We start from the raw sequence: 18,392 nt of genomic DNA, 5'->3' as shown, positions 1-18,392 counted from the left end.
TCCCAGATCACTCTCTCTTACATGGGGCCCACTTTAGGGACAGCACAGGGTCCACATCACCAAGCTCTGCTAAGACCTTAAGAGTGGTTCTTCAGTCACTTGAGTGGAACATCCTCTTTACGTGGAGGAAGCTGCAGCTCTTTAGCTTAGGGAGGAGGAGCCTTAGGGGTGGCCTCATTCATGTGTATAAAGATGTGCAGGGTGAGTGCCCAGGGCACAGAGCCAGGCTCTGCTCCATGATGCCCAGTGACAGGACAAGGGCAGTGATGGAAGTTGAGGCATAGGAAGTTCCATAGAAGCATGAGGATGTTTTTCTTTCACTGCAAGGGTGACAGAACTCTTGAGCAGGCTGCCCAGGGGGGTTGTGGAATCTCCTATGGAGATATTCCAAACCCACCTGGATGTGTTCCCATGTGATCTGCTCTAGGTGATCCTACTCTGGCGGGGGTGGACTGGATGATCTTCTGAGGTCCTTTCTAACCCCTACCATTACATTAGAGGAAAGGTTTCCTCTCTGTGGTCCTCCAAAGTAGACATGTGGGGTATGTCCTCTGGAACTCAGCCATGAGGCACCCACACAACTTTCCAGCTGATCAGACTGCAATTAGTTTTCTCATTCCTTGAATCATAGAACCATAGAATGGTTTGGTTTGGAAGAGACCCTCAAAGGTCATCCAGTCCAACCCCCTGCACTCATCAGGGACATCCTCCACTAGAGCAGGTTGCCCAGAGCCCTGTCCAGCCTTGCCTTGAATATCTCTAGGAACGGGGCTTCAGCCACCTCCCTGGGCAACTTGTGCCATACTAATGTTAGACTCAAGAATCTTAATGCAGGGTGACAAATACTGAAAGAAACTGTGCTGGTCATTGCCACTGCTGCTCCTTGTCCTCCAAAACACATAAACTAATCCAGTGTGTGCACGCAGGTGCTCTTTTGCTTGGCAGTGGCACCCTGGCATGTCATAGCTCTTGTTTTGGGAAGAAGTGCCAGCTTTCAGTGAATCATCTTCCTCCTTTTCCTTCCAGTGAGCTACGATGTGACTTCAGCAAGAGATCTGCTGTTACTGGCGTCCTGTCAGGATGAGCAGAAGAAGTGGGTGACTCATTTGGTAAAGAAGATCCCCAAGACACCACCGTCTACTTTTGTCCGAGCTTCTCCTAGGACTCTCTCGACAAGATCCTCTGCAAATCAGTCATTCCGAAAAGCCGTTAAAAGTACTTCTGGAAAAGCTAGGTGAGAAGGGAACCAAAGCTACAGCTGTTGTTGACCTAAAACACCTCTGCTCCTAAATCCTGCTGCCTGGGAAACTGCAAAATCATTCCATAGTAATGGCTGCTGAGCTGCTGATCCAAGGCTCTGCTGGAATCCCAAAGGAAGGCACAGACAATTCTCTTGTTTCTGTGGTAAATTTACTGGGGTTTGGACTTGGAAGGGTCCTGCAGAGAGGAGAGTGCCTGGCTGCCAGTGCCCTTGAGGGAGATGGGTGCATTTTTTTCTGTTTAAAGGCCAGGCTTACCAGATGTGTTAGCAATGGCATTGAACTGATTGACTCAGCTTGTGTAGGACAGGAGTCTTCTGCAGGTTGGGGAGATGGCAGAAACAGAGAGGTTCTGTCTTTGCCAGCTCCTCTGGTCTGAGGCAGCTGCAGTATTCCTTCCATTCTTTCTCTTCTATCCCAGCAGCTCTTTTTGTAAGCTGTTTGTGACCCCACACATGAACCAGGTCAAGATTTCAAATCCACTTTTTCATGCTAGGTAGCTGCAGGCTCGTTTTCAGCCTGCATTAGCTTCCCTACACTGTGTGCATGTTTCCTTCCCCAAAAGTGAGCAGTTGGGTTGTCAGGAAAGAGTCCCAAGAGGGACAGAGTTTTTCCACCAACATTCCTTGAACAAAGTGCCCTGAAAGCAAACTTTTGCATGTAAAGAGACACTGGGTGCACAATGACACAGCCTCCATCAGGGGAGTGGAGGAAAAATGTAGAAGGATACAAAGGCTGCTGATACTCTTGTGCCCACCATTAACACTGAAGCAGAAGTGTGCATAGTGTAGAGGTACTTATGTGAGAACCCTCAGGATAACCTTCTCCAAGGAAATTAATCCTTGAGTACAAAGCTGCCAATATAAAAGCCCAGGGATGTTGTGGGCAGTGTCATGTCAGAGGTAGTGATCAATGCACCAGTGTGGGGAGGAGGACATCAAAAGACACTGTCAGCAGCAGCTGAGAGGATGCAGCATTTCTGGAGCAGCTGGGGGTGCAGCAAGGCTCATAGGTGCTGAGCAAAGCCTTAGCTTGCCATGGCACTGTCAGCAGCAGGGCTGTAACTGAGCATGATGTGAGACTGCACTGGTTAGGGCCCAGTAGGAGGCTGCTGCCCTGGGGTCAGGAAGGCTACAAAGTGTGGAGGGACAGCAGGTTCTTTAGGAAACAGTGAACTGTTAGATCAGCTTCTCTGAACTCGCTGCATCTGCAGCTCCTGCTGACCTCTTTCCCTAGAGGTGGGAGTGAGGGCAGCAGTGATAGTTTTTATGGATATGCATGTTTAGCTTTTAGTAAGGCTCTGCAGCTGCTTCTCTTGGCCTGAAGCAGAACAGAGCTTGATCTCAGTGCTGGAGTCGGTCCAATGTGAGCAGGCATGAATCATAGAATCATAGAATCAACCAGGTTGGAAGAGACCTCCAAGATCATCCAGCCCAACCTAGCACCCAGCCCTAGCCAGTCAACCAGACCATGGCACTAAGTGCCTCAGCCAGGCTTTTCTTGAAAACCTCCAGGGATGGTGCCTCCACCACCTCCCTGGGCAGCCCATTCCAATGCCAATCACTCTCTCTGGCAAGAACTTCCTCCTGGATACAGACTTTAATACAGGCTTGAGGGCATCTTAGTGCCTCTCGTGTAGGGTCTGATCCACCTTTCTTTGACTTCATGGAGAGGTGTATCAGAGCCACTGAAAAGAGCTTCACATACAAATTCATCTGAAGTTCTATTCCTCACTTGAACAGCCTGGCACTAGTAGTAATTTCCTGATGAACTTCATGGTGCCAGCATCCACAGTACTGCTTCTGGAGCTGCAACTACACTGCAGAGCTTACAGTGTGCTAATCCTGCACCTAGTGTCAGCACCCTGAGGTGTTCTGTTTGAAAACATATGGACTTGAGCACCAGATGAAGTTAATGCTTAAACCAAACAACCCCCAGACCACCAGAAGTCTTGTGCGTCAGACAAGCTCTGCCAACTGCATGTGCGTGATCTTAACCTCTGCTCCTCCTGCCAGGGGAAGAGGCTCACTCTGCCTTTGCCATGCATGCCCCCAGGACTGTTTACTCTCAATGGTTTGCTGGTAAAAGTACAGCTGTCTGATCAGCTCTCTGCTCTCTGAGGTTCAGTAAGGCAAAGTGCAAAGTCCTGCATCTAGGTGCAGGTCCTCAGTATCAATCCAGGCTGGGGGATGATGAGATTGAGAGCAACCCTGCATAAAAGACCCGGGGGGCTGCTGGGTGAGAAGCCACCAGCTTCTCATGGGCTAGCAATGGGCACTGGCAGCCCAGAAGGATCAAAAGAAGCATCAAAGGGAGAGGTGATTCTGCCACTCTGCTCTGCTCTGGTGAGACCTGACCTGCAGTGCTGTTTCCAGCTATAGGGCTCTCAGCACAAGAGACATGGACGTGATGGAGCAGGTCCAGAGGAGGCCACCAAGCTGATCCAAGGGATAGACAACCTCTCCTATAGGGACAGGCCGACAGAGTTGGGGCTGTTCAGCTTGGAGAAGTCACCAGGGAAACCTTAGAGAAGCATTTCAGTATTTGTAGGAGACCTATAGGAGGGCTGGTGAGGGACTTCTGGTGATAGTGTGAGGGGCAATGGTTTGAAACTGGAGCAGCACAGAGCTAGGTTGGACATCAGGAAAGAGTTCTGCACAGTGAGAGGGGTGAGACACTGGCACAGGCTGCCCAGGGCTGTAGTTAAGGCCCTGTCCCTGGAGACATTCAAGATCAGCCTTGCTTTTCCCTGGGCAGCCTGATCTCATGGGCTCACAGGATGTTAGGGGTTGGAAGGGACCCAAGGAGATCATCGAGTCCAACCCCCCTGCCAGAGCAGGACCACACAATCCAGATCACACAGGAACACATCCAGACAGGACTTGAAAGGCTCCAGAGAAGACCCCACAACCTCTCTGAGAAGCCTGTGCCAGTGCTCTGTGACCCTTACAGTAAAGAAGCTCCCCCTTGTATTGAGACGGAACCTCTTTTGCTGCAGCTTACACCCGTTGCTCCTTGTCCTATCCCAGGGAGCAGTTAGCAGAACCTGTTCCCCCTGCCCCGGCAGCCTTCAGATACTTATAAACATTTATCAAATCCCCTCTCAGTCTTCTCTTCTACAGACTAAGCAGCCCCAGGTCCCTCAGCCTCTCCTCATCAGGCAGTGCTCCAGTCCCCTCGTGATCCTCGTAGTCCTCTGCTGGACCCTCTCCAGCAGATCCCTGTCCTTCTTAAACTGGGGAGTCCAAAACTGAACATAGTATTTGTTGGAGGTGTCCCTGCTGTCTGCAGGGGGGTTGGACAAAATGCCCTTTGAGAGTCTCTTGCCACCCAGTGCAATTGGTCTCACCCTGTTGTGCCATGTGCACTGTAGAGGTGTTGGGTATGGTAATGCCTTCTCCAGAGCTCCTGGCAAATGCGCAGCTGTATTCTGCAGCTCCCTTCTGCTTCAGTAATTGTCTCTCTCCCTTTGTTGCAGCTAACCACATGTGCAGTGCAGTGGGACCTGGTGCAGTCCCAGGAGGGCTGCTCCTGCCCCGAGGCAGCCATGCAGACGTTGTTCCTCCCAGGCCAGCTCCCACAGCTCCAGGGTTCCATCGCTATTCCCATCTCCTCCTTGCTTTGGCACAGAAGCACGCCCAGGGTGTTTAATTGCGGGTTTGCCTACAGGTAGATTAGGTTAATTATTACTATGTAATGCAAGTTAAAGCAAATAAAGCTTAGCTAGGTGTATAAAAACGTGCTGCCTTGTTGGAGTAAAACAGAAACAACAACAAACTGCCAGTCAGCCACTGCAGCATCCAGCCAGCTCTTTTCCTAGCGGTGAAAGGACAGGACTGCTTCCCCTGCCAAGGGATATTTATGTTGAATGAGCACATAGAATGGAGGAGAGGAGGAAGGGTTCTCAAGGAGAAGGACTGTATTTGCTTTCAAGACTCAAAGTTGTACTCTTGAAGACTGCAGAACAAGCTTAAAAATGAAGCCTTATCACTTGAACTTCAGTGCCTTCACTGCAGAGCTCCTAACAGCCTTAATGCTCACCGCCCACCGCAGACCGGATCCAAGTGTTACAGTATTTGCATCATACTTTACAGAATGCTGATTCAGCAGTTTCTGAAGGGAAGAATCAAGTGCTTGCCTTTAATCTGCGCATTTTTTGCCAAGCCATACTACATTATTTTACTCTCAGAGGTGTTAGAAACTAATAGGAGAACCAGCGAGTCTGGCAGCATATTCTGGGTCCATCATTCCTGCATGGTGAGTGGCCTTGTGAGTGGGAGTCCCTTAAGTTAACGACCCTTTAAGAAATGTGTGCACTGTCTGAACTGTAAATTACTCCTACAACACTTGTCCTGGGTTTTACATTCTCTCTTTACTGCCTTCGTTGGAGATCACTGCTTTATTGCTATGTCCAGAAGTGTAGAAACCTAGAACTAAACAAAGGAAACCTCTGAAAAGCTACTGCCTGTCAGGGGGTTTACTGAGTTTAATTGGCTGAAGCCCTGTGGGTGCTCAGTGGATTTCCAGATTAACTACAGCCTTTGAGAATTCCTCTGACAAAGGAAGGTTCACGAGCCAAGAGAGGTGTGGGCAGTGCAAAAAGAGAAGCAGGCAGAGAACGCAGCAGCTCTGGCTGACAGAGGAATCAGGGTGCAGCTGTCAGGCTCTTGCTTGGCAGCAGGAATGCATTCACAGGATGGGCACTAGGGGTTTGTTTTGTTTTATTTCTTAACCAAATACCTCCTCAGTAATTTATAATGGCTTTGCAGTTGTGTATTAAGTAAAGAAGCACTGGAAGACATTCGTCCTTAGGATGATCTGCATGTTTCAAGTGGTATGAAAGCCACACTGATGGATATGTAATAATAAACATATCTGTTATTAATATGGTGATGACTCTGTGCTCATTTAATGAGAAATAAAGTAATTTATGGAACGAGCCTTTGGAAAATGACTGGCTTGGTGTTTTCTCCTGACTGCAGCTGGGACGTCTTTCTCAGCTTTCAGACATTCCACAGCTTTCCAGTACAAGGTGCATTGATAGTATCACATCCAGGGGCCTCTCCAGCACTCTTTGACTGTTCTACAAGAATAAATGCCTGAATAAATATTTTTTTCCAATCTCTTACTCTCTTTGCCACAGTAATTTACATTTATTGTTCAGGCATTACTCTGGGCTTGCCTTGTGACTGCTTCACCCTCCATCATGGAGTTTGGAGGTTCAGGAAGCCCATGTATTTGGAGGAGGGCAAAAATCTGTGGGGTAGGTTTTGTTGTCTTCTTTGACTGACCATAGCCCTCATCATCCAGCAAGGGCTGTGCATGCAGCTGCCTGTCCATAGCCCTCATCACCCACCATGGCCTGCAGGTCAGTGGAGCAGTGAGGACAGGTGAGATGCAAATAAATAATGCCTAAGTCCTTTGCAAGGCACAGAGCTGGGAGGTGTTGCTAGCCAGAATGAGGTGATGTGGCAATTACAGGAGGTTCCTCTGTTGAGCTTGCTGTGTGGGAAATGTCAGCCCTGGCAGGGCTGTGGCTGGAGCAGTCTGGGGGCTGCCTGCCAGAGCTCAATCATGTTGGCTGCCAGCTTGACAAGCAACACCAGGAATGGCCATGACCTGCTTTAAGCTATCACATACCCAGAGGGGCAGTAACACAGAGATAACAAAGCTGGTGAGGGGCCTGGAGCACAGCCCTGTGAGGAGAAACTGAGGGAGCTGGGGGTGTGCAGTGTGGAGGAGAGGAGGCTCAGGGCAGACCTCATTGATGTCTGCAGATACCTGAAGGAAGGCTGTAGCCAGGTGGGGTTGGTCTCTTCTGCCAGGCACCCAGCAACAGAACAAGGGGACACAGCCTAATGCTGTGCCAGGGCAGGTTCAGGCTAGATGTTAGGAGGAAGTTGCTGGCAGAGAGAGTGATTGGCATTGGAATGGGCTGCCCAGGGAGGTGGAGTCGCCATCCCTGGAGGTGTTCAAGCAAAGCCTGGCTGGGGCACTTAGTGCCATGGTCTGTCAGGGTTTGAGCAGGATTGAGAACTGAATGGTCTGAGAAGTGAAGAACAGGCATGGTAAGACTAGGGTCACTCTGATAAGAGGCACAGCCACAGGGAAGTGGCCTTGGGTAGAAGCTGAGAAAGTTTAGCTGCTATCTGTAGCTGAGCTGTGCGAGGGGGCCTTTGAGGGGGGGCAGGCTGGTCAGCCCTGGGAACAAGCGGAATGTTGTGGCTAGCAAAGCTTATCAGGATTAGACACGCATGTACCCAGTCCACTATATAAGCATCACACTTAGCTTCAATAAACAGATTGGCCTTCTGTGTATCATATTGGCATAAGCTTGTGTCTTTCCGGTCTCCCACATGGCCTTCGAGCAACCCAGCAATGGTCTAAGTTGATTGGATAGGGCTGGGTGATAGGTTGGGCTGGATGAGTTTGGAGGTCTCTTCCAACCTGCTTGATTCTATGATTATTACAGGGAATGTAGAGCAATAGAAAACAGCCATTCTCCAGACCCAGCTTAAGTTTGGGGTTGCTTTTCTGCTTTCCTCCACCTCTGCAGGCTCCAAAATTCTTAACTGCCTAATTTCTTCATAAAGTCCCATCTGGTAGTTCCGTATTTTATGCCTCTGAAAAACAGCATAAAAACTGCAATGCCTACGGGAAGAGGGAAGGATTGTGGGAAAATGGCTTTGCTGTACAGGCTGAGATGTGATCACCTCTGTAGCTTCTTCAGCAATGCTGCAGTTCTTGAATGCTGTTTTCACTGGGGAAAGAAGCAGAGGACGTATGAGATGTGCGGTTACACTGTCTTGTGTGTCAGGGGCTAGCTGCACCGAAGATGCTGTAATAATAAAGTCTAGACACGCAGATTACAGCTTGTGTGTTCTGCACTGCTGGTGGCACCTGGTTCCTCTAATTAAGGAGCCTGTCTACAGAACAGCTGTGCCTGGAATGAGGCTCCAACAGAATCATAGAACGATTTGGGCTGCAACCAACCACTGACCCTACAAGGTTCAACCCTAACCCATATCCCCAAGCACCACATCAAACAACCCTTAAGCACCTCCCTCGGCAGCCTGTGACAGTGTCTGACCACTCCTGCTGTGAAAAATGTTCCCTCATGTCCAGTCTAAACCTGCCCTGCTGCAGCTCGAGGCCATTGCCACTTGTTCTGTCACATTACTGCCTGTGAGAGAAGACCAGCACCAGTTTCTCCACAGCCTCCTTTCCAGGTAGCTCTAGACAGCCATGAGGCATCTCCTCAGCCTCCTCCATCTCCAGCTCCTTCAGTTGCACCTCATCAGATTTACTCTCCAGGCCTTTCACCTTCCTTGCCCTCCTCTGCTCTCACTCCAGCACCTCCACAGCTCTCTTGTGTTGAGGTGCCCAAAACTGGACACAGCACTCAAGGCGTGGCCTCAGCAGTGCTGAGCACAGCAGGACAATCCCCTCCCGGCTCCTGCTGGCCACAGCATTTCTATCCCAAGCCAGGATGCCAGTGGCTCTCTTGCCCACCCGGGCACTGCTGGCTCACCCTCAGCTGCCTGTCCATTAGAGCCCCCAGGTCCCTTCCTGCTAGCAGCTTTCCAGCCACACTGCCCCAGGGGGGCTGTTGTGGCCCGAGTGCAGGACCTGGCACTTGGCCTTATTGAAGCTCATCACTGCTGACACACTGTCTGCATCAGGGCATCAATAAAGATATTAAACAGAAGTGGTCCCATCACGAAGCCCTGAGGAACACCACTTGTGCCCAGCCTCCAGCTGGATCTATCTCCACTGAGCACCATTCTCTGGGCCCGTTCACCCAGCTGCCGTGGTATGCCTGATCTGCCAAAAATGGTTTTATCCATGTCCTGGCTTGCCCAGGCAGGTTTTTCTGCTTTCCCCCCTTTTGCTGTGAGGAGAAGCAACTTCAGGAATGAGGACAAAGAACCTGGAGCCACTGAGTCTAAGGACTCTGGCTTGTCCAGACATGTTCCCTTGCTCCGCCTCCTTATGTGATGGGGGAAGCAACCACAGGAAAGGAAAATGAAAGCCCTGTTAGGTGTCACCTAATAAGGTCAAGCTTGGCAAAGTGCCATTCTGATTGGCTGATCTATGTCCAAAGGCCCATTAGTCTTGGGTGGTATCGATCACAAGGGATGAGCAGGTTGCATGGTGCTGCTGCTGCTTCATTGCATCCTGAACTGCCTGGAAACTCAACTGCTTTGAGTTTACCAGGAACAGGCTCTAAAAGCCTGCACATGATCAGCCTGCACAGCCATTGTGACACTGTGCCAAGACTGCACATGGCAGCCATCCTGCCTGCCCCTCTGCAAGGCTTCTGCTGATTGGAAATGAAGAGGAACCAGGGCAGAGACTGTGCTATAGACTCCCAGCTTCTGAGAAAAGAGCCTGGGAAACTCCAAAGCCTCTAATAGTGTTGAGACCACCGACAGCAACCCCTCTACATGCTTTGGGTGCTGTCTGATACTGTTTTGTGAGTAAATACATAAAGCCTCTTGTAAATCACTAATTGCCTTCTGCCACAAGCAGAAAGGAGTTTCCTGCATCCTCTAGTGGACAGGCTGTGTAATTAACCACAAGAATCTTCTCTTCCAGCATAATGTTTGTTTTTGCCACTTTAAGAAATAAGTGCTCTAGTTTTGCTTGTTTCCTGTCTGTGTAAATTTCCAAACCCTGCGTTTTGGACGTTGTGAATAAGTTTTCTGGTGAGATTTAATGTTACTAAACAGTTCTCATTAACAAACTTGCCTGGCTATCAAAATTAATGCAGATGATGAATTTTGCCTAATTCACCACACCAGTAGTGCTTTAGCCAGCAGAGTTGTGCTTGTCTGAGGCAGCAGCAGGGGAATGGTGTCAAAGGCCTTTCCAAAGTCTAGGTAGGCAATATCCATGGCCTGTCCCTCACCCAATGGTTGGGTCACCTTGTCAGAAGAGATGAGGTTGGTCACGCAGGTTCTGCTCTTCATCAACCCCTGCTGACTGGGCTTGTTCCCCTGGTTGTTCTATGACCTTGAGCTGCCCTGCTCCATGGCCTTCCCTGGCACTGAGGTCAGACTGACAGGTCTGTTGCTTCCCAGGTCATCCTTTCTTCTCCCAGACACTCCTGGGAGACAGATCAAAGTAGTCACCTTCCTTTCTATTAGTGGTGAAAAAGAGATGTTTCCACAGGCCAGCTCCTCATTTCTAGTTAAGAAATGATTCTCTGCTGGTGACTCCCCTCTTTCTTTTGCAGCCTTTTTGACTGTAATGGACCTTCCATGACTGAACGGGGTTAAATGGCCAAATGCTGGTTAAGTTAGGCTGCAATTCAGCTTCCCATGCATTGGCAGAGCACACCATGTAAGCACCCTGCGATGTATAACCACTCCCATGGGGCTGACAGATGATGTGCAGCTCTGTGACCTCATCAATGCTTATAAATATGTATAAACATGATAAATATGCAAACATACATCCTCCGGGAGGATGGGGTTTACAAATATATAAACATATATCCTGGAGGATATATAAATATACATCCTCCAGAAGGCTGGAGCCAGGCCCTGCTGGGTGATGCCCAATGACAGGACAAGGGGCACTGGGTTGAAGCTGAGGCATAGGAAGTTTCATTTAAACATTAGGAGGAATTTTTCCCCATGTGAGGGTGACAGAGCACTGGAACAGGGGGGTTGTGGAGTCTCCCTCTACGGAGGTATTCCAAACCTGCCTGGATGTGTTCCTGTGTTATCTGCTCTAGGTGATCCTGCTCTGGCAGAGGGGTTGGACTGGCCGCGCTTTGGAGGTCCACCTGACATTCTGTGTTACATGAATGACCTGTAGAAAAGTGGAACCTTAGGTTTTGTAATATTACATCAAGCCAGAGATCCTCAAAAGAGTGGTCTTGGCCTAGAACTGAGTGAAACACAGTGTACTTGTGGTTGAATCCTCATCCCTGGAGGGGTTTCATAGAGGCAGAGATATGCTGAGGGTCATGGGTTAGCCCCAGCCTTGGTAGAGTCAGGGAATGGTGGGACTGGAGAAGCTTAAAGGGCTTTTCCCATCGAAATGATTCTGCAATTCCTCACAAAGCTCTCTACTGCTAGGGAAAGTAATGCCTGCAGCCTCCATTGTGCAAATGTACTTCGGGGAAAAACAGCAGCTGTTAAACTTGCAGCAAGCATCAGCTTTAGCACCCAGGAAAAGCTCCCTGTGCTGCCATGTTCACCAACAAGTCCTCTCACAGGGACATTCTGCCCACACCTCTCAAATCCTTTGCAGTCACCAGATGTGAATATGCAGGCTGCTGGCATCAACCAGCCTGCCTTCTTTCAGCTTGGTGAAGCTGTGGCTCTAACACTGTGTGAGGAACTGACAAGTCTGGATCTTAGGTGATCGTTGTTCATTTACCTCCACTGCTCTTCCCTTTCTGCATTAGGCTGAAAGTTCATGAACAGTAGAACACAAAATCTGTTCTTTTTCATTTCAGGCATCCCTATTTCTGCTGAAGGAAACAGGAAAAGGAAATTCTAAGAACTGTCTAACCAGCAAAACAGCTTAGGTTTGGATGTGGCCTGTTCCACAGGCAGGACACAGGAGCCAATGGATTGTAGCCAGAAGCAGGAACCATGCAGTGAGAGGAGGAGCGGCAGGTGCTGAGCTTTCCTCCGAGATGGGGAACTCTGCTCTGGGAACTTCTTGTGTACAAGCATCAAAAATGTAAATAGAGTTCAGCTCTTTTTCCCTCCCTGTCCTGGAGCCCTGTACCCCTAAATTCCTCTCCTGCCCGGACTTCAGGGGGAAAGGGGAAAAGCCGCCTGGTTTCCCCCCCCCCCTCGCCTGCAGCTGTGAAGGGGGCGGGGACTGCCCCGTGAGTTCCCGCGCTGGAGCCAGGCTGGGATTGGCCGTGCGCTTTCGCGCCTAAGGTGTGGTAACTCTGCCCTTTGTCTAGCCAAGGTTATAAATATTGGGGGCCTTCCCGCCTTTGGGGTTCCCACTTTGGATTTTGCCTGTGCCTGGACGTATGTCTCTGCCTGAGCTCGCTCACTCCCCCTGTGCCTGGACTGCAGAGAGACCAAAGGATTCACTTTCCTGTTAGGCACACCTTTGTCTGCCTAACGACCCTTAACGACCCTTAACGACTCCTGCAGCCGCTGGAGGAGGAAGACAGACCTCACGAGCCAGCCTGAGTGAGTTATTTGGCTTAGCTTAATTTAGTAAGAAACCGCTATTAATTAATAGCTGAGTCCTTTTCCAAATTCTGACTTCCCAAAAATAGTCAGATTATTAATGGTATCCATGTAGATTAATTCTCATGCAACTCAACCTGTTTATCAAACGAAATTAATCTTTGTATATATAGTTGTGGGGGCGGGTTTTGTAAAATAAAAAATATCTATTTTTGATAAAATCTCGACTCGGCCACGAATTAATCCTGCTCTCCGCAACATTATGGCGCAGTGTATGCTGGGTAGTTCAATCATAGAATTTCTACAAGAAAAGGGATGCCTAATCACAGGATTTGATTTAATTTGGGCTCAGCAAAATTGTAAAAATCCGGAGAAAATCCTGGGAAAATTAGCTGAGCGCTCAGACCCTGTGATTACAGAGTCTCCAACGGAGCATTTCTCTGTTGTTCTGGGGTCAGTCGTGACCCAGACTCTGGCTGAATTTGAAAATTATGAAAAAAGAATTCAGGCCTTGGAAAAGGATTTATTAGCAGAAAAAGCTAAGAGCCAAAGTATCTGGGAAAGCATGCTGGCGCAGACAAAGAGCCTGACCGCGGCACTGACTGCCCGGATGAAAGAAAGGCTTGTAACGCCTGCAGACACCACCTCTTCGGTCTCCGTGTCTGAATTTGAATGGAGTGATTCGCGGGAATCGGGGAGAAAAGCAGAGAATGCCCCAAGGGGCTCTTCGGGGGAGAGGAGTTCCCCGAAACCAGGCACAAAAGACTCTGCTAGAGACTCAGAGAATTCCTCTGCACATGCCTCTGTGCGGCAGAAAGCCTCAAAGCCACGCAGAAAGCGCAGGTCCCGACCGGACTCCCCCGTAGCCAGCGGCGAAGAGAGCTCCGGTGAGGAGGGCACCATGGTGCAGAAGCACGTGCTGCCTGTGATAAGGACTGAGTCCGTGAAGGGCAGAAAAGGCGCTGCAGGGACCACCGTGATCAAAAAGCAGTTCACAGACGCACAGCTCAGTGACTTACAAGTCAAATATGCGAGAGATCCTGGGGACTCAGTCGCTGACTATGTGTATCGAGTGTCCCGAGCCGGTGGGGACCGGGTCCTTCTAGACTCGCAGGAAGCGGCTGGAGACTGGGGGGATGATGTGTTCCTGACTCGTGAACCCGAGGGGACACACAGCCTCACCGCTCGGATAGCCTACTGGGCAAGCAGTGTCCGCCCAGCCTACCGGGGGGAGCCGACGGAACTAAAGGTCACCAGCTCCTCTGAGCTCATCACTGCTCTCCGCAGACTTGCCTGTGTCCAGGCTATCTATGATAAGGGACATTATGATTGCCCGTTTTATGCCCCTGTGGACCGGAGAGACTGCACCCTATTATGAAGGGTTTGCCAGCAACTCTGCAAATCCAAGCAATGAAGAATGTTGAGAAAATTGAACGTGTGCTTGGAGAAAATGCAGAGAACGATGGTGCTAAAGAGCACGTAATGACTTGGGCTGAACTGTTAACTGACTTGAATGCCCACAGGCTGCAGTTTGGGTTTGGGTCTCCTGAAGGAAAAGGGGCTGGGGAGAGACAGTCTCGTGCTTCTCCCCCAGAAAATCCCAGGACTCTGCGCAGGCAGGTCCGGCCAGTGCAGGACTGCCCCCGCAGGGGGACCGGTCCTTCAGGCTTCTCCCCGAGGGGAAGGGGCAGAGACCCACAGAGTGACTGGAGACCCAGAGAAAGGAGCAGTTGGTATAGACAAGCCCTGACTTTAGGGGTAACAAAAACTGTTTTAAGGCAGCTGGCAGACTGGCAGCTGAAGGATCTAGTGCGGTGCCTTCAGAAAACAGCTGCAAAATCCAGAGGCAGCCACGAAAAGCCCAGGGCCAGTGGCAGCGGCACACCCAGTGGTGGCTCCCGGAGCGGCTCGCCCAGAAGCGGCAGCCCCCCCGCTGGGAACTGCAGCTCGTCCCCAGACAGAAAGGTTAACCCTTTCTCATCTCCCACACGGGAGGCAAAACACTGAATTAGTGTAATAGTGGCTCGGCAGCTTTTAATGGTCAGCAGTCACGGGGAGAGCTACAGAAGCCCCCAGAATAAAGACCTGCTGCCTAGGTGAGCCACGTGGTCACTGACCACCTGCCCCAGTACAAAAGGCCAACCTATAGGGGTAGTGCCAATGACACAGGGTAAACCCAGAGGCTTATATGCCTGGGAAGCCCTAGATGCAAATGGAAAAGGCCACCGGATCAGTACACGGTGGATCGTCCGCAACTATTAATTGCTAAGCCTGGCCTTTATAGGCCGAGGCAGGTTTTGTCTCCTTACAGGTTAAGGTCGAGGCAGAGGACCAGTTCCTGACCACCTGACCAGCACCTGGGAAAGGGAGAACCAGCTACACGAGAGACGGAGTCATATCACCGGGGTGGCCAGTGGATGATGGCATCCGGACCCACGGACTGTGACCTCCAGCCATGGACTCAGAGCATCTAAGGCTCTGCCATGAACTTGGTTGCTCTACCAGGAACAGAGCAATCTTCAAATTGACTGTGTAGCTTTATTAATACTGTTTGGGCTATTGTTAAGCCTTGTTAAGTATTGTTAAATATTGTTGGGGCGATTAATGTGTTACATATTGTTAATGTTGGAAAAGGCTAAGCCATATATATATATTAATAGGTTCCTAAATTGAAGGGGGATCACCTGTCACTCAAGTTCTAGACAAAGATGTTCATTACCACCGGGGTGGGATGTCCTGGAGTCCTGTACCCCTAAATTCCTCTCCTGCCCGGACTTCAGGGGGAAAGGGGAAAAGCCGCCTGGTTTCCCCCCCCCCCTCGCCTGCAGCTGTGAAGGGGGCGGGGACTGCCCCGTGAGTTCCCGCGCAGGAGCCAGGCTGGGATTGGCCGTGCGCTTTCACGCCTAAGGTGTGGTAACTCTGCCCTTTGTCTAGCCAAGGTTATAAATATTGGGGGCCTTCCCGCCTTTGGGGTTCCCACTTTGGATTTTGCCTGTGCCTGGACGTATGTCTCTGCCTGAGCTCGCTCACTCCCCCTGTGCCTGGACTGCAGAGAGACCAAAGGATTCACTTTCCTGTTAGGCACACCTTTGTCTGCCTAACGACCCTTAACGACCCTTAACGACTCCTGCAGCCGCTGGAGGAGGAAGACAGACCTCACGAGCCAGCCTGAGTGAGTTATTTGGCTTAGCTTAATTTAGTAAGAAACCGCTATTAATTAATAGCTGAGTCCTTTTCCAAATTCTGACTTCCCAAAAATAGTCAGATTATTAATGGTATCCATGTAGATTAATTCTCATGCAACTCAACCTGTTTATCAAACGAAATTAATCTTTGTATATATAGTTGTGGGGGCGGGTTTTGTAAAATAAAAAATATCTATTTTTGATAAATTCTCCACTCGGCCACGAATTAATCCTGCTCTCCGCAACACTCCCCCAAGTGCACACTCCAGTGACTCAGAAAGCCATGGCAGTGAGGGATGCTGAGTATGCTCTGGACACAGAGTGATGCCTTGTCCTCTTCCCAGCCATCACATTTTTCTGTGTCACCTCTTAGTCACTGGTACTGAACTTCCCAGTCTGTAGCTGCTGTGAGACCAAATGCCTCAGAGCCTCTCAGGGTGGAGTGCTGCTGGACCATACGCTGGGCCCTCAGCTCAGCTCTAGGCGCTGTAACCACCACGTTAATCCCAGCCTTGGTGACCTGGCCTGCACCTTGCTCAGCCCTGCACAGTGCCTGGCTGACGGTGCAGGATGGATTCTGTTCAAGGCGCTTGTTTCTGTTCCTTGTTCTCTGGGTGCATGTGGACACAGGCAAGGGTTGCAGTGCTGCAAGGTGGAATGCTCATTTTCACCACAGGAAAACCCCAACAACTTTTCATGAAACATGTAAAGTTCAGAAACATATCACAACACTTGCATTGTGTCAAAGCTAAAGCACTCAGAACTAGGAGTGAGTTTAATATCCATGACAATTAACTGTAGGCCAGGAGTTAATGTGAATTGATCCTACCTGTGCTATTAAAACGTGCTCAGTAAAATGTTTAAAGCTGTGATGGTTTGGGAGTTACCTGTCCCCCACTCTTAGGAAATCACCCAGACGAGACTCAGCCATCTGGAAGTTAAGGAATGAAGCTTTCTATTCACAGCTTAGCACAATATACAAGCAGCTATTTACACTACATACAGCTCTATACAGAAATAGACAAGTTAAAGGTAATACAGAAACACAGCAGCCCTCCCAGAAACCTGAGACTCCATGAGGGTCTCCCAACCACCCTGCCACCTTCCTCCCACCCCCTCTACCTCATCCCAGAGTTTGCCTCACATGCAAGGTGAGGTTGGAGGATTGGCCAGAGGGGTTAGAAAGCAGGATTACTTACACAGAAGCATCCCAGGGCACCCACTGCAACAGAGACACATACACACACTGACACCATCTTAGCTATGTTTTGTGTTCTTGCTTTTATACATCTCAGCAAGCCTATGAGTGCAGGAGACATCACCACTGTTTTCTTTTTACAGCCTATCATCTAATTCTTCTCTTTAAAGCATTCCAATTAGCCTTGAACCAGCACAAAAGCCTGAAGGCAGCTGGAAAGGCTCCCAAGAATATTGTGTTCTACACACATTCACAAACGGCCCTGTCAGTCTGCTGGGCCAGAGGCACACACCTCCCAATCACAAGGAACAAGAAATGAAGAGGCAGGATTTGAATTCCTGAGGCTCTGATCATTTCAGATGAAGACTCTCTTCTTTCTTCTGCTGCAGACATCACAAAGGTGCCTGAAGCATGTCTTGCACAGGGGCCTGACTTGCTGCCCCACACCTGCCATTGTATTACCCCTCCTGCTTGTACCCTCTGAGGGAGCACCAGCTGCTTGTGCTCCTCAAAGATGGAGCCACTGCAGCCTTCTGAAAGTAAAAGACTCCTGTAAATGCATCTGGAGTTGCTCTGATCCATCTCTCAGCACTGATCAATCCTGCCAGGCCTGCTGGCCTGCAAGGGACACAGCGTTAACCACACAGCCAGCTTTGGATCCAGGCTGGTTTGCACCCAGCCAGCCCGGCATGGGAAAAAGCTGTGTGCGGGAGGCCTGGAAAAAGACCAGAGAGATCCATCTGGGGCAGAGAGCTCTGCTGTCCCCACGTCCCCACAGCCCGGTCCAGGTCTCCCTTGGAGCTTCACCAAGGAAGACGACACATTAAATAATATTCCACAGATCTTGCAGAGTTTAGATGTCCTGAAGGTAACCTGGCTGGCATGGTCACGCATCAAGTGTCACTCCGTAGGCACGCAGGAAACCCCCATCTCTTGATCCCCTCCCCAAGGAGCAGGGCACAAAGCGCTACTGCAGGAAGAGGCCTCCCTGATCTTGGAGGAAAGGAGGAGCTGGTGGTTCTCCACCTTACAGCAGGTGGGAAAGTTCTGCGCATCCAGACCCTTCTTCTGCCTGCACAGCACCCTCTGGTGCCTTGGCCAAAGCCCAGAAATGGCATGGCCTGGATCTGTGGAGACCATCTCCGGAGGGCAGAAAGCATTCACTCTGTGTAGCTTCACATTGCAGGGCAGCGAGTTTCCACCTGGGGATCACAAACAAATGGCCTCTCTGCAGGCCACCAATGACCAGACTGGAGATGACCTGCACTTGGACCCATGGGCAGACATCTGCAGCTGCTCTCTCTGGAACAGACGGTCTGCAGGATCTCACCTACAACAGCACTGAAACTTTTCTAGAAGCCTCCTTTAGGCAAGTCAAAGAGAAGAGTCCTCACCCATGCCGGAGAACTTGAACAATTCTGAAATGGCTTCAGTAAATGGTGCCTCCACCTAAGCTCAAGATCCAGCTTCATTTCAGCACACTACCCACTGGAGCTGCTCTGGGAGACGTTATCCGTTTCCTGAAACTTCCTTTCCATGTCTAGGTGCCTACACTGGACACCAAAAATCAACTTTAGTC

The 18,392-nt window shown here is 50.1% G+C and overlaps 1 protein-coding gene across 3 annotated transcripts in view; it reads left to right on the top strand.

Annotated features, from left to right (window-relative positions):
• The window catches only part of ROCK1 (Rho associated coiled-coil containing protein kinase 1), a 101,468-nt gene extending 95,258 nt beyond the window's left edge, over positions 1 to 6,210 (top strand). For all 3 annotated transcript variants that reach the window (XM_064170690.1, XM_064170689.1, XM_064170691.1), the window contains 2 exons: positions 1,027 to 1,234; positions 4,738 to 6,210. In XM_064170690.1, coding sequence (XP_064026760.1) covers positions 1,027 to 1,234; positions 4,738 to 4,741 — 212 coding nt within the window. In that variant the 3' untranslated portion in view covers positions 4,742 to 6,210. The remainder of the gene's footprint in view (positions 1 to 1,026; positions 1,235 to 4,737) is intronic.
• Positions 6,211 to 18,392: the final 12,182 nt, after the last annotated feature.

This window comes from Pogoniulus pusillus, chromosome 34 (genome assembly GCF_015220805.1).
Source record: "Pogoniulus pusillus isolate bPogPus1 chromosome 34, bPogPus1.pri, whole genome shotgun sequence".
NCBI classification, from domain to species: Eukaryota; Metazoa; Chordata; class Aves; order Piciformes; family Lybiidae; genus Pogoniulus; species Pogoniulus pusillus.
Note: the sequence above shows the minus strand (reverse complement) of the source record. Positions and strands in the feature narration are given on the sequence as shown.